At 37.9% G+C, this 15,378-nt stretch overlaps 1 protein-coding gene across 2 annotated transcripts in view; it reads right to left on the bottom strand.

Annotated features, from left to right (window-relative positions):
• MTBP (MDM2 binding protein) overlaps positions 1–15,378 on the bottom strand; it is a 77,924-nt gene that overhangs the window by 58,876 nt on the left and 3,670 nt on the right. For both annotated transcript variants that reach the window (XM_026495501.4, XM_048212592.2), the window contains exons 3-7: positions 13,525–13,598; positions 13,281–13,429; positions 5,150–5,208; positions 3,106–3,250; positions 1,988–2,105 (exon numbers count right to left, since the gene is read on the bottom strand). In XM_026495501.4, the coding sequence (XP_026351286.1) occupies positions 1,988–2,105; positions 3,106–3,250; positions 5,150–5,208; positions 13,281–13,429; positions 13,525–13,598 (545 nt within the window). The remainder of the gene's footprint in view (positions 1–1,987; positions 2,106–3,105; positions 3,251–5,149; positions 5,209–13,280; positions 13,430–13,524; positions 13,599–15,378) is intronic.

The following is a 15,378-nucleotide window of genomic DNA, read 5'->3' as shown; positions in this document are numbered from 1 at the left end:
TACAGATGAAGATAACTGTGGCACCAAAAGGCTATTACCCAATGTGTCACACAAAACTAGCAAGAAATAGAGTAGGGATTTGAATGCGGACAATCCAACTCCACAATCTATGTCTTTAATCACTATAATGCCTCTATGCTAAAGGCTATTCTCCACCAAAACAAGTGGAGTTTTAAATTCATGTTTTAAATTCATGTTATGGAGATATGAACATTTAATTTCCTATTCATAAAAGAATAAAGGAATCACATGAAAAGAACTCTGCCATTATTTGTGTGTATGGAAACATGCAGCTTTAAAAAATGTATACAAAAACAATTCTCCTAGCTAATTCTATCCTACACGCTTCCAGCTGGCTGTGCGGTTTGTTTACGTTAAAGCCACTCGCAGAGAAGGTTTACCTGCAGATTGAACTTTCCCAGGGTAAGAATGAGGCAGCATGTAAATCAGCAAGAAGGACCCAATCACATTAATTCCTATAGTCTTATTAGAATTTTTATTAAGCCGTAGTTAAAGGTGAATTGAAAAGGAAAAAAAAAATCTAGTAATTAGTGCAATAAATTTTTATAGAAATATTAGACCCAAATCACATTCCCATGCCACCCTGAAAAAAACATTAAGAAACTTCATTGTTGGGGCGCCTGGGTGGCACAGCGGTTAAGCATCTGCCTTCGGCTCAGGGCGTGATCCCGGCGTTATGGGATCAAGCCCCACGTCAGGCTCCTCAGCTGTGAGCCTGCTTCTTCCTCTCCCACTCCCCCTGCTTGTGTTCCCTCTCTCGCTGGCTGTCTCTATCTCTTTCAAATAAATAAATAAAATCTTTAAAAAAAAAAAAAAAGAAACTTCATTTTTTTTTGGTATATTTTTTAAGATTTTATTTATTTATTTGTTTGTCAGAGAGAGAGGGAGAGCACAAGCAGGGGGAGTGGCAGGCAGAGGGAGAAGCAGGCTCCCTGCTGAGCAAGGAGTCCGATGTGGGACTCGATCCCAGGGCCCCAGGATTATGACCTGAGTCGAAGGCAGATGCTTAACCAACTGAGCCACCCAGGTGTCCCAAGAAATTTTGCTGTTTTAGTTTTGCCTATATTCAAAAATATATAAAATACTAGGTACTTACTTTCACATGCATACAAATAAGCCACTAAACATACTCATTCATCATAAAAGATGCAAAAATAGAATTGGAGCCTCACAGAAATTTAAGATTAGAGAAGTTGAACTAATCTAATATTTTCATCTTATAGTGGAGAAATCTGGGATCTCGTGAGGTTAAAAACAATTGCTCAAAATCAGAGAGCTGATCAGTAGAGAGTAGTGATCACTTAAAGTGGTATTACAGGGCATCTGGGTGGCTCAGTCAGTTAAGCATCTGACTCTTGATTTTGGCTCAGGTCATGATCTCAGTGTTGTAAGACTTAGCCCAGTACTGGGCTCTGTGCTCAGTGAGGAGTCTGCTTGAGATTTCTCTCCCTCTCCCTCTGTCCCACCTGCTGCTCCCACTCTCTCTCACCTTAAAAATAAATAAATAAATCTTGAAAAAAATTAAAGTGGTATTATAGTTAAGAGAAGATGTTCTAAGCAGCTTTCCAGTAGTTTATACATGCAATGAAATAAAACATTTGGATAAACAACATGTACCCAACTAATGTCAAATTCTATATTTTTAAAAGACTGTTAGATTCTAGAGCTGCAGCGTCCAAAAGATAACCATGGCGACTATTTAATTAAAATAAAGTTAAAAATTCTATTTTTTTTGGTTGAAATAATCATATAAGGAATCACATATAAAGTGCTCAGTAGCAATATAAGGCCAGTGGCTACTGTATTAGCACAGGCAGAACATTCTATTATCGCGGAAAATTCTTGGCGCTATTCTAGAACATCTTCATAAGGTACATTTTCAGTCAAATTCATTTAAACTATCTGTGCCATAAATAAAGTTGAAAAGCCTGCTTTGCAAACTGTGATAACTGAGGAATCCACTTACCTTTCTTTCCCATATCTGAATCTTTCCCCTCCATAATTCCTTTGAGTCAATAGCATTTTTGAGATCTTCTAAAGATACAACATTAGCAGAGAGGTATTCTGCAATTTTCTGACAATTTCTATAAATAAAAGATTATGATGGTTAAATACAGGGTTTTATATCTTCCTTAGATTTAATGGTTATAGTTAACTACAATCCTAATAGGTACAAATGCAAAATTTCTATCGCTGCTTTTATCTACTAATGTTATAGAACATTCCTTTAGTCTCTGAGGGAGTCACTATAACATGTCCTTTGAATCTCAATATCCCTGTTAAGAGGAATTACCCTTAACACTACAGATGAAGGAACAGATTTTCCTATTACTATTAGCTTAAATGTGTCGGGTATACACATACATACACAGACTTAATATCAGTCCTTTATCTTCAAAGGGAGAACTGCTTTCCCAAATTTTTCTCATATAGCTTTGTATGGAATTCCATAATAGTCCTTATCACATACAATCATGAATATTAGCATTCCTATATCTCCTATATTTCAATGAACAAGATCAAATCTCACTTTCTTAACTCATCAGCATCTATTGCTGTGCTTGGCATAAAGTCAGTGCTCAATAAACATTTGTTGAATGAAGAAAATCATGAAGTTAATAAATCCAATTGAATATTTCTTTAAGGATACAACTGGTCCTTACTAAAATATCATAAAACACAATAGTATATACTTGTTTCTACATTGCACATAAAACAAAAAAACAAATATGACATTATAAATCCAGTGTATCCATGTATCCATGGTATTCATCATGGTGCTCAATGGACAATACATATCTATTTAAAAGCACACAGTGTGTTTAGATAATTAATGCTCAATAATGGTTATAAAACAGCATTAATGATATTTACTGAAAACTTAAATATCTCAGGAATATAAAGTATGAAACAAGAAAAATCTAGATTCTTCTCAATAGATAAACCTCTAATAACAGTATGACATAAAACTATCTTGTCACATTAAAAAAAAATCTTCAAATCGTTAAGTCTATTAAAAACAGGGTACCATGCTAATTGTAAAAACAGATAACACTGAGAGCAAGTATGAACAAAGCAGCTTACATTTCACAGTGACTTCCTGCTATAGTAATCTTTGCTGAATACCATTCCTTCAAATGTTTCAGTGCTCCTATGGCAGGTAGACAGTCTTTCAATTTAGGAGGATCTTTGTCAGAAGGCAACAGTATTATATCTATCATTGCTCTACCTAGAAAGAGAATAAGGCATTTTTGTAAGTTTTTAGAAATCAGAATTGTCCCAAAATAGTATCCTAAACAACTAAATTTTACGTTTATTTAGAAGACAAAGAAGGATTTTTAACTTTAATCTCTGAAATTCTTCAAAACAATACACGTCTTTAGAAGTTCAAAATTTCTAAATGTTCATCATTTGATTTAAAGCCATGTTATCTTGAAATAGCTAGCATACTCCAGGAGACAATGGAGTCTATCATAATTACTTGCCAATTATGCACCAGTGCTTAATTATATATATTGCTCTTGAGATCATCAATGCTATTGTTGTACTGAACAGAGAAAAAAAAACCTGGGCAATTTCAGTGTATTTTTCTATACTTAATTTATATAAAAGGGAATGAATTAATATAAAATTGTAATGTTCAAATAAATTATTTCTTTTTATAGGACAATGAAACACTCGGAAAACTCAATTATACTGACAACATCATTAGTTCCTAAAAAAAAAAGTATAACTTCATGAAACTTCACATTTTATAAAATTATAAATTTACCAAAAGACCAAGAAAATGTAAATGAAACAGAAACCAAATAGAAATTTGGTAATGAAAGCATTCTAACTTGCCAAAACACCAACTATATATTTCAATGCATATTTTGAATTTGACACATTTCATTCAAAAACTTGATGTTTATTTATGTATGTATTTAGTTATTTTCCATGTGGGACCTTTACACATAAAATATCATAAAATATGATCTTAAATATAAGGATTAGACGATGAGCTATCAAGTCCTTCCTGGTAAGTACATATGCTTTACTCATCACATATACTCAGCTCCTACTACAAAACATGACATAAAATAGACACAACAAATATCTGCTTAACAAATGACCTTCAATGATGACAATATTCAAGTAAGCTCTTCAAAATTATTTATAGAGGCCAAATTGTACTGAGCTTTAGCTGCCAGCTACTTGACTGACACAAAGAAAGATAAATTTAAGACAATACAGTTTTAAGAATAGTATGATGTAATATTTCATAAGATATGCTTTCCATTAGAGTAAAACAAAAGATAGGGGTTTAAAAAAAAAATGCTGAGTAGGGGCACCTGGGTGGCTCAGTCAATTAAGCACTGCCTTTGGCTCAGGTCATGATCCCTGGGTCCTGGGATCAAGCGCCGCATCAGGCTCCCTGCTCAATGGGCAGCCTGCTTCTCCCTCTCCACTGCTTGGTCCCTCTCTCTCTCTCTTTCAAATAAATAAATAAAATATTTTTAAAAAATGCTGAATCAAGGGCTTCATTTACTGTATAACTTTCTATTTGATAACGTATACAGTGACCTCACACCTTCTAAGAATGTCATCCAAATGATCTAGGTTAAATAACTTCTTTCTCCTAGAGGTGTTCATAGGACTAGTGTTCTATAGAACATACTGTGGAAAACAATGGTATGTAGTGGAAACATTCTTCAGTAATAACTACATAAGGAAATGGAGATCGGTATTTAATTTTCTAAGTTCTAATTTTTGTCTAAATAAAAACAATTAAGAGAACTGTAATGTCTCAGTAATATACTTTATTAAAGTAGTGGATTGTGTTTTGTATCAACTTCAATCAAAAAATTATTTTTCAGGGCGCCTGGGTGGCTCAGTTGGTTGAGCATCTGACTCTTGAATTCAGCTCAGGTCATGATCTTAGGGTCCTAAGTTGGAGCCCCCCCATCAGGATCCGCACTGGGAGTGCGGCCTGCTTAAGATTCTCTCTCTCCTCTCCCTCTAAATTTTTTTTTTTCATTTTGTATTGCAACATTAGAAGTGAGAACACTAGCATAAAGACTGAATTCATCACACACTCATAGAAAGCATAAGATATAACTTATTGAAAACAGTCATAAAATATTACCGGGAGCTGGAAGTTTATCGGACAGCTGTTGCAAATTTTCTGCAGATTCTTCATAGAGGCTAAAATAAAAGGGTAAGTTAGAAAAACACACCACACCTTACATATAATCATAATAGGTAATATTAATTAAATGGACCTATGTGCTAGACACTATTAAGTATGTTAAATGCATTATCTTATTTGATCTTCATGACAATTTATGAGGCACTACTATTATTATTATCCTCACTTTAAATAATTTGCCTCAGTCATATAACTACTAGGTGTATAAGCTAGGATTCAAACACTGAGTCCAAGTTTTTAGCCACACCATCAAAAACAAACAATACTAACAGAAGAGGGAGAAAAAACTATAATTATATCTAGTATAGTAAACATAAATCATAACTAATAGACCAAACATTTTTCTGAACCAAAAAAGTAAGTATTGCTAAGGGTTTAATAAAGAAGGATCCTGCTTTTCTTTGAATGGCACAAAACAGCCCTAGCTGGAAAATATGATGATGTCCTCCAATTCTTCAAAATCTTTTCGTTTTATCCTAATGATGATTTTTTTTCCTCAAAAGTTTATTATGTAACATAAAGTTACTTAAATCCTTCATTATAAACCTGTCATTGTTTAGAAAACTTAAGGTGTCTTATGATAAAGTATAGTTTTCAAGCTCCCTCTTGTGGAAATAATTATTAAATCACTTACTAGAAATAATTACCTTTACAATCGACATCTTATTTAATAATGGTGGGAAAACATGGCATAAGAACTCTAAGGCTGGAAAGCACCTTAGAAATCATCTGAAAGAATCTCAACACTTTATGGACAAGAAAATAAAGGACCAGAGAAATGGAGTGACTAACCCACAATCATGTAACTAGAAACCACCTCTAATGACCCCTGGTTCAATAACCTTTGCTCAGTTCTACAATGTCTTTGATAAATTGTACAAACAAATATAATTTGAAAACAGGAAAACAGAATTTTTAAAGTCTCCAGTAATTTACAGAAATATTAAATGAATCCTGCAATAAACAAAAGTGGGATTTTGTAATAAAATACTATGGAAGACTAAAATGAAAGGTATTAACTATGTCAAAGATAGGATATTTCGGAGGAAGAGTTAAGATGGCAGAGGAGTAGGGGACCCCTTTTTCAGCCGGTCCCCTGAGTCGAGTTGGATAGGTACCAGACCAGCCTGAACATCCATGGAATCAGCCTGAGACGCAGGAAGATACATCTGGATCTCTACAAATGAACATCTCCAGCGCTGAGTATTAAGGTACGAAGCGGGGAGCTGTGAAACCATGCACAGATATCGGAAGATAAACAGAAGGGGGAGGGAGCCGCCACGTTTGGGCCTGGGAAGGGGTAGCCACCTGCATGGGGGAGCAGGCGGACTCGTGGACTGGCACCCGCGAGAGAGCAGACTGAGACTGTGAGCCGGGGAATGCACGCCACCAGTCTGAAAACCGGAGCTCCGGTGCGCTCACTGGAACCAGACTGAGACCGGGAGCTCCGGGAGCATGCGGGGGCGGCTGGAGGGTGGTGGTGTTAGAAACACAAAGGACAGAGACGCGCTGGCCCTGGAAGTGAGGGCTGGGACGCCAGGTGTGGGGCGCACATCCCGGGATGCTGCAGGGTTGAGCAGCACCAACAGAAACAGTTAAAGTGGCCAGAACATCAGTGGAGAACGGTCCACGATCCCTCTGTTCTGAGACAGAGGCTGAGATTCGGCCACTGCTGCTCTGACTCTCAGAAGAGGCACAGCAACCTGCCAGGGAAAGCCACCAGAGAACAAAAGCCTGGAAAGACCGGCTCACAGTGTGTCCATCCCCATCCCCCCTTACAGGGGACACGGACACTCTACCCAAACAGGGTTGCCTGAGTATCGGCGCGGCAGGCCCCTCCCCCAGAAGGCATGCTGAAAAGTCAAGAAGCCCACATCCCTAAGATCCCTATAAAACAAGACGCATGGCCTGGGTCCCGGTCAATAATTTGGGCTCTGGACAACCCCGCAACCTCTCCTCATCAGAATGACGAGAAGGAGAAATCCCCCCCAGCAAAGAAAATACAGTGAGTCTGTGGCCTCTGCCACAGAACTAATGGATATGGATATAACTAAATTATCAGAAATGGAATTCAGAGTAACAAGGGTCAAGATGATGTGTAGACTTGAAAAAAGTATTAACGAAAATGTTAATGAGAATATAGAATCTCTAAGGGTGGAAATGAGAGCAAATCTGGCAGAAATTAAAAATTCTATGAGCCAAATGCAGTCAAAACTAGAGGCTCTGGGGCGCCTGGGTGGCACAGCGGTTAGGCATCTGCCTTCGGCTCAGGGCGTGATCCTGGAGTTATGGGATGGAGCCCCACATCACGCTCCTCTATGAGCCTGCTTCTTCCTCTCCCACTCCCCCTGCTTGTGTTCCCTCTCTCGCTGGCTGTCTCTATCTCTGTCGAATAAATAAATAACATCTTTAAAAAAAAAAAACAAAAAACTAGAGGCTCTGATGGCCAGGGTGAATGAGGCAGAAGAACATATCAGCGAAAGGATGGGTTAGTAGAAGAGAAAGCTAAAATAGAATCTGGACTCAAAAAAATCCATGCTCAGGAATGTAGGTTACGGGAGATTACTGACTCAGTGAAATGTTCCAATGTCAGAATCATCGGCATCCCTGAGGGGGTGGAGAAAAACAGAGGTCTAGAAGAGATATTTGAACAAACTGTAGCTGAAAACTTCCCTAATCTAGCAAGGGAAACAAACATTCGTGTCCAAGAGGCAGAGAGGACCCCTCCCAAACTCAACCACGACAAACCTACACCGCGTCACGTCATAGTGCAAGCTGCGAATATTAGATCCAAGGATACAGTATTGAAAGCGGCCAGGGCAAAGAAATTTCTCACGTACCAAGGCAAAGGTATCAGAATTACGTCAGACCTGTCTACACACACTTGGAATGAGAGAAAGGGTTGGGGGGGGGGGGCATTTTTAAAGCTCTTTCAGAGAAAAACATGCAGCCAAGGATCCTTTATCCAGCAAGGCTGTCATTCAGAATTGATGGAGAAATAAAGACCTTCCAGAATCGCCAGTCATTGACCAATTTCGTAACCATGAAACCAGCCCTACAGGAGATATTAAGGGGGTTCTATAAAAGTAAAAAGGCCCCAAGAGTGATACAGAACAGAAAGTCACAATCTATAGAAACAAAGACTTTACTGGCAACATGGCATCATTAAAATCATATTTCTCAATAATCAGTCTCAATGTAAATGGCCTAAATGCTCCCATAAATGCCACAGGGTTGCAGATTGGATAAAAAGACATGACCCATCCATTTGCTGTCTACAAGAGATTCATTTTGAACCTACAGATACATTCAGACTGAAAGTAAAGGGATGGAATACCATCTTTCACGCCAATGGACCTCAAAAGAAAGCTGGGGTAGCAATTCTAATATCAGACGGATTGGATTTTAAACTAAAGACTATAGTTAGAGACACAGAAGGGCACTATATTATTCTTAAAGGATGTATCCAACAAGTGGAAATGACAATTATAAATCTATATGCCCCCAACAGGGGAGCAGCAAGATACACAAGCCAACTCTTAACCAGAATAAGGAGACATATAGATAAAAATACACTAATAGTAGGAGACCTCAACACTCCACTATCAGCAATAGACAGATCACCTAAGCAAGAAATCAGCAAAGAAACAAGAGCTTTGAATGCCATACTCGACGAGTTGGAACTCATAGATATATATAGAACACTACACCCCAGAACCAAAGAATACTCATTCTATTCTAATGCCCATGGAACATTCTCAAGAATAGACCATGTTCTGGGTCACAAAACAGGTCTCAACCGATACCAAAAGACTGAAATTATTCCCTGCATATTCTCAGACCACAACGTTCTGAAATTGGAACTTAACCACAAGGAAAAATTTGGAAGAAACTCAAACACTTGGAGACTAAGAACCATCCTGCTCAGGAATGACTCGATAAACCAGGAAATCAAAAATCAATTTAAACAGTTTACGGAGACCAACGAGAATGAAAACACAACGGTCCAAAACCTATGGAATACTGCAAAGGCAGTCCTAAGGGGGAAATACATAGCCATCCAAGCCTCACTCAAAAGAATAGAAAAATCTAAAATGCAGTTTTTATATTCTCACCTCAAGAAGCTGGAACAGCAACAGAGGGACAGGCCTAATCCACGCACGAGGAAGCAGCTGACCAAGATTAGAGCAGAAATCAATGAATTAGAAACCAGGAGTACAGTACAGCAGATCAACAGAACTAGAAGCTGGTTCTTTGAGAGAATCAATAAAATTGACAGACCGCTGGCAAGACTTATCCAAAAGAATAGAGAAAGGACCCAAATTAATAAAATTATGAATGAAAAAGGAGAGGTCACAACCAACACCAATGAAATTGGAAGGATTATTAGAAACTTTTATCAACAGCTATATGCCAATAAATTAAGCAATCTGGAAGAGAAGGAGGCCTTCCTGGAAACCTATAAACTACCAAGACCAAAACAGGAAGAAATTGATTTTTTAAACAGGCCAATTAATTATGAAGAGATTGAGTCAGTGATAAACAACCTTCTAAAAAACAAAACTCCAGGCCCGGACGGTTTTCCTGGGGAATTCTACCAAACATTCAAAGAAGAAATAATACCTATTCTCCTAAAGCTATTTCAAAAAAAAGAAACAGAAGGAAAGCTACCAAACTCATTCTATGAGGCCAATATTACCTTGATCCCCAAACCAGGCAAAGACCCCATCAAAAAGGAGAATTACAGACCAATTTTCCTAATGAATATGGACGCAAAAATCCTCAACAAGATCCTGGCTAATAGAATCCAACAGTACATTAAAAGGATTATCCATCATGACCAAGTGGGATTCATCCCTAGGATGCAAGCGTGGTTCAACATTCGCAAACCGATCAGCATGATACATCATATCAGCAGAAAAGACTCAGGAACCATATGATCCTCTCAACTGATGCAGAAAAAGCATTTGATAAAATACAGCGTCCTTTCCTGATTAAAACCCTTCAGAGTGTAGGGATAGAGGGTACATTCCTCAATCTCATAAAAACCATCTATGAAAAGCCTACAGCAAATATCATTCTCAATGGGGAAAAGCTGGAAGCCTTTCCCTTAAGATCAGGAACACAACAGGATGCCCACTCTCGCCACTATTATTCAACATAGTACTAGAAGTCCTTGCAACAGCAATCAGACAACAAAAAGGGATAAAAGGTATCCAAATCGGCAAAGAAGTCAAAATGTCTCTCTTCGCAGATGACATGATAGGAAAACCCAAAAGAATCCACGCCCAAACTATTAGAAGTTATAGAGCAATTCAGTAATGTGGCGGGATACAAAATCAATGCTCAGAAATCAGTTACATTTCTATACACGAATAATGAGACTGAAGAAAAAGAAATTAGTGAATCCATCCCATTTACAATAGCACCAAAACCCATACGTTACCTTGGAATTAACCAGAGACGTAAAGGACCTATATTCTAGAAACTATAAATCACTCTTGAAAGACATTGAGGAAGACACAAAAAGATGAAAAAATATTCCATGCTCATGGATCGGAAGAATTAACATAGTTAAAATGTCCATGCTACCCAGAGCAATCTACACTTTCAATGCTATCCCGATCAAAATACCGAGGACATTTTTCAAAGAACTGGAACAAATAGTCCTTAAATTTGTATGGAACCAGAAAAGGCCCTGAATCACCAAGGAACTGTTGAAAAGGAAAAACAAAGCTGGGGGCATCACAATGCCGGATTTCAAGCTGTACTACAAAGCTGTGATCACAAAGACAGCATGGTACTGGCACAAAAACAGACACATACACCAATGGAACAGAATAGAGAGCCCCGAAATGGACCCTCGGCTCTTTGGGCAACTAATCTTTGATAAAGCAGGAACAAACATCCGGTGGAAAAAAGACAGTCTCTTTAATAAATGGTGCTGGCAAAATTGGACAGCTACATGCAAAAGAATGAAACTTGACCACTCTCTCACACCATACACAAAGATAAACTCCAAATGGACGAAAGACCTCGATGTGAGACAGGAATCCATCAAAATTCTAGAGGAGAACATAGGCAGCAACCTCTACGACATCGGCCAAAGCAACCTTTTTCATGACACATCTCCAAAGGCAAGAGAAACAAAAGACAAAATGAACTTATGGGACTTCATCAAGATAAAAAGCTTCTGCACAGCCAAGGAAACAGTCAAGAAAAGTTAGAGGCAGCCCACGGAATGGGAGAATATATTTGCAAATGATGCTGCAGATAAAAGACTGGTATCCATGGGGCGCCTGGGTAGCGCAGTCGTTAAAGCGTCTGCCTTCGGCTCAGGGCGTGATCCCGGCGTACCGGGATCGAGTCCCACATCGGGCTCCTCCACTGTGAGCCTGCTTCTTCCTCTCCCACTCCCCCTGCTGTGTTCCCTCTCTCGCTGGCTGTCTCTGTCACATAAATAAATAAAATCTTTAAAAAAAAAAAAAAAAAAGACTGGTATCCAAGATCTACAAAGAACTTCTCAAACTCAATATGTGAGAAACAAATAAACAAATCATAAAATGGGCAGAAGATATGAACAGGCACTTTTCCAACGATGACATACAAATGGCTAACAGACACATGAAAAAAATGTTCAAAATCATTAGCCATCAGGGAAATTCAAATCAAAACCACACTAAGATACTACCTTACGCCAGTTAGAATGGCAAAAATTGACAAGGCAAGAAACAACAATTGCTGGAGAGGATGTGGAGAAAGGGGATCCCTCCTACATTGTTGGTGGGAATGCAAGTTGGTACAGCCACTCTGGAAAACAGTGTGGCGGTCCCTTAAAAAGTTAAAAATTGAGCTACCCTATGACCCAGCCATTGCACTACTGGGTGTTTACCCCAAAGATACAGACGTAGTGAAGAGAAGGGCCATATGCACCCCAATGTTCATAGCAGCATTGTCCACAATAGCCAAATCATGGAAGGAGCCGAGATGCCCTTTAACTGATGGCTGGATTAAGAAGTTGTGGTCCATATATACAATGGAATATTACTCAGCTATCAGAAAGAACGAATTCTCAACATTTGCTGCAACATGGACGGGATTGGAGGAGATAATGCTAAGTGAAATAAGTCAAGCAGAGAAAGACAATTATCATATGATTTCTCTCATCTATGGAACATAAGAACTAGGAAGATCAGTAGGGGAAGAAAGGGATAAAGAAAGGGGGGTAATCAGAAGGGGGAATGAAGCATGAGAGAGTATGGACTCTGAGAAACAAACTGAGGGCTTCAGAGGGGAGGGGGTGGGAGAATGGGATAGACTGGTGATGGATAGTAAGGAGGGCACGTATTGCATGGTGCACCGGGTGTTATACGCAACTAATGAATCATCGAACTTTACATCAGAAACCAGGGATGGACTGTATGGTGGCTAACGTAATATAATAAAAAAACATTAAAAAAAAAAAGATAGGATATTTCACGAAGAAAAAAGTAATCACAACTTACATCACCTGGACCAACTCGTATATTGTACCACAATTCAAAAAATCTGAAAGTGAACCCAGTCATCTATATAATCCTCAGAAACTATGCAGTTTAAAGGTGTCTAAATGTTCAAGATATATATAAATTGAAGAAATCATATATTTCAACCTCAAATAGCAAAATGAAAACCATAATTTTAGAATTTGAGTTTGAATGCCAGTTATTAATCTTAAATAAAGTTTCTATTCAAGTTCTTAAAATTCATAATCAGGCAGAATTTATCTTTTAAAAAGTGACATATTAATTAGAGTATCACTTTTTATGATTCCTGCAATTTTGTAAGCTTAAGAAGCTAAACATTTTCAGATGCCATTTTTCCATTTTAAATAGTTTTATTCAAATAAAAGGCCCAAATTGCCTATCTTCCAAGATAAAGAGTTGAAAATTTCAATTAAGTAAAATTCCCTTCTGATAGCTGCTAAAACATTTAACCTTCACTCTTGTGGCTAAAATATTGTCTAATGTTAAGTATTTTAAAGATATTATAGAAAGATACTATAGAAAGTAAGATATTATAAGCATACTCAGCCAAGGATAATGATTCTCTGCTATTACTATCTTCTTCCTCAAAACACTCAGCACTCAAACATTCTTCGATATTTGTTTGAAGAACATCTTCGATTTCATCTTTTTCTGTACCAAAATGTATCTCTTCCCAGTCAGAACTGCAAAACTAATACATGAAAAGATTGCATTAAATGATGGGTTCCTGAAATTATTTATATTAACAAAGACATTTACTAATGCCTATTTTTTCATTTCTGTTACCTGATAAAATCCACATATTGCCTGCACTGCAAAGAACCACTTCTTGGAACCAGGTATACCGCCTACCGAACACGCTTGAAAAGAAAACCATGGTTATTAGAAGAAAGGCATACCACAAATAAGCAGATGTTATGGTATATATACTTAGAGAATTATATAATTTTTGATACATATTATATAGTTCTTTAAGGTATGTGTGTGTATATATGCATATACATATATACAACGCGGATCTTTTTAAAATCCCTAAAAATTAAAACAGAACAATCTGCCTAAAGAGCAAAATTATTCACCGACAATGAATACTTTTGTCAAAATCAAAATCCATACTATTTTATTCATCATTTTAAACACGAAAGTCTACCAAAAAAATACATCCATTCAATTACCATTGAGTCACACCAAACCGTGTTAAGTCATTTTAGGAAAAACGATTCCCTCTTCAAAGACCATGAAGGTCTGGTTCATCCTGGCTAGAGAGAGAAGAGATAAAACTACAGCCTAAATGTAGGGAAGATTCTCTTCGTGGAGACCGGAATGTTACATGAGGATATGAAGTTAAGGGTCATCACCGGGGTGCATGTCAGTTTAGAGCCACAAAGAATGTAGAACTCTGTAAAGAAACTGGATTCACAGGAGGGAGGAGAAATGTGGTAACTGAATCTTAACTCATGGGAACAAGGTAACATGGTGAGTGCTTACTACTGCTTTCTCCCAACAGACTCAGCAGAAGACTTACCTCCGACTTCCTTAAGAAAACAGAAAACATTATTAGGTAATGACTCCCAAACATCATGTCAGCAAACATAGGACACTACTCGCATTCCCATTAGTCCTTCCTCATTCCTTTCTGTGAGTACACGAGGGGCACTGCCCTTTCAACTCAAAGTTATCCCTCAAACTTTCAGTGGGACTCCAAGCCCCTGATTAGACGATCTTTCTTGCACCTTCAAGTTCTCCTCCTCTGTCAGTTCCTTCCCATTTGGATTTAAATTTGCACAGATATTCCTCAAATTAGAGGGGGAAAAAAGATCTCCTTTAAATCACCTCCCTTTGCCAGACACTACTACTTCTTTACTCTTCTTCAAGGATAAACTGAAAGTATTGTCTACACTTGACTGTCCCTATTTCCTCATCACATTTTCTACTCCCCTCTAAATCCATTTCAATCTGTTTTTCTGTCTCCAACATGCCACTGTAACTGCACTCCCTAAAGGCAACAATAACTAGCATGTTACTGAATGTAACAGCTCTTACTGCTGTTGTTACTTGACTTCTCAACATAAGAGTAAGAAAGGAATCAAAGATGACACAGTTGTCCTCTTTCTCCTTAAAACACTTGGGTTCTGTGGAACCTATCTTTCCAGCTGCTCCTCATGCCTTTAAAAACCAGTGCTCAGTTCCTTTAAATACTGGGATTCAGTTCAAAATTTTCTGTTCTTTTCACTGTCCATAAACAATCCCATCCTTTCTCATGGCTTGAACTGATGTCTATATGATGATTCTATAATCTTTTTTTATCTCCAGGCTTTTGAGTTCTGGACACATGTATCCAACTTTTACAAAACATTTTCACTTTGACATCTTACAGGCAATTGTTTAGAGTGTTTACATGTTCTAAACCGGACATGTCATGGTCCTTCAAAACCTAATTCTCTTACCTCACTAAATGCCACCATCTACACTATAGCCAAGCCAGAAATCTAATGTCACTCTTGATTGCTTTCTCCCTCTCCCCTTCTCCTAAATCACACCAGTGCAACACTCAGTCAGGTGGATTCTACCTCTATAATTTCCTTCAGATCTACCTATTTTCCTCTACCCTGATTGCCTCTCTTATTTCTCAGCTGGTCT

Source organism: Ursus arctos, unplaced genomic scaffold (assembly GCF_023065955.2).
Source record: "Ursus arctos isolate Adak ecotype North America unplaced genomic scaffold, UrsArc2.0 scaffold_6, whole genome shotgun sequence".
Lineage (NCBI taxonomy): Eukaryota > Metazoa > Chordata > Mammalia > Carnivora > Ursidae > Ursus > Ursus arctos.
The sequence above is the reverse complement of the archived record's forward strand: the minus strand, read 5'-3'. Positions and strand labels throughout refer to the sequence as shown.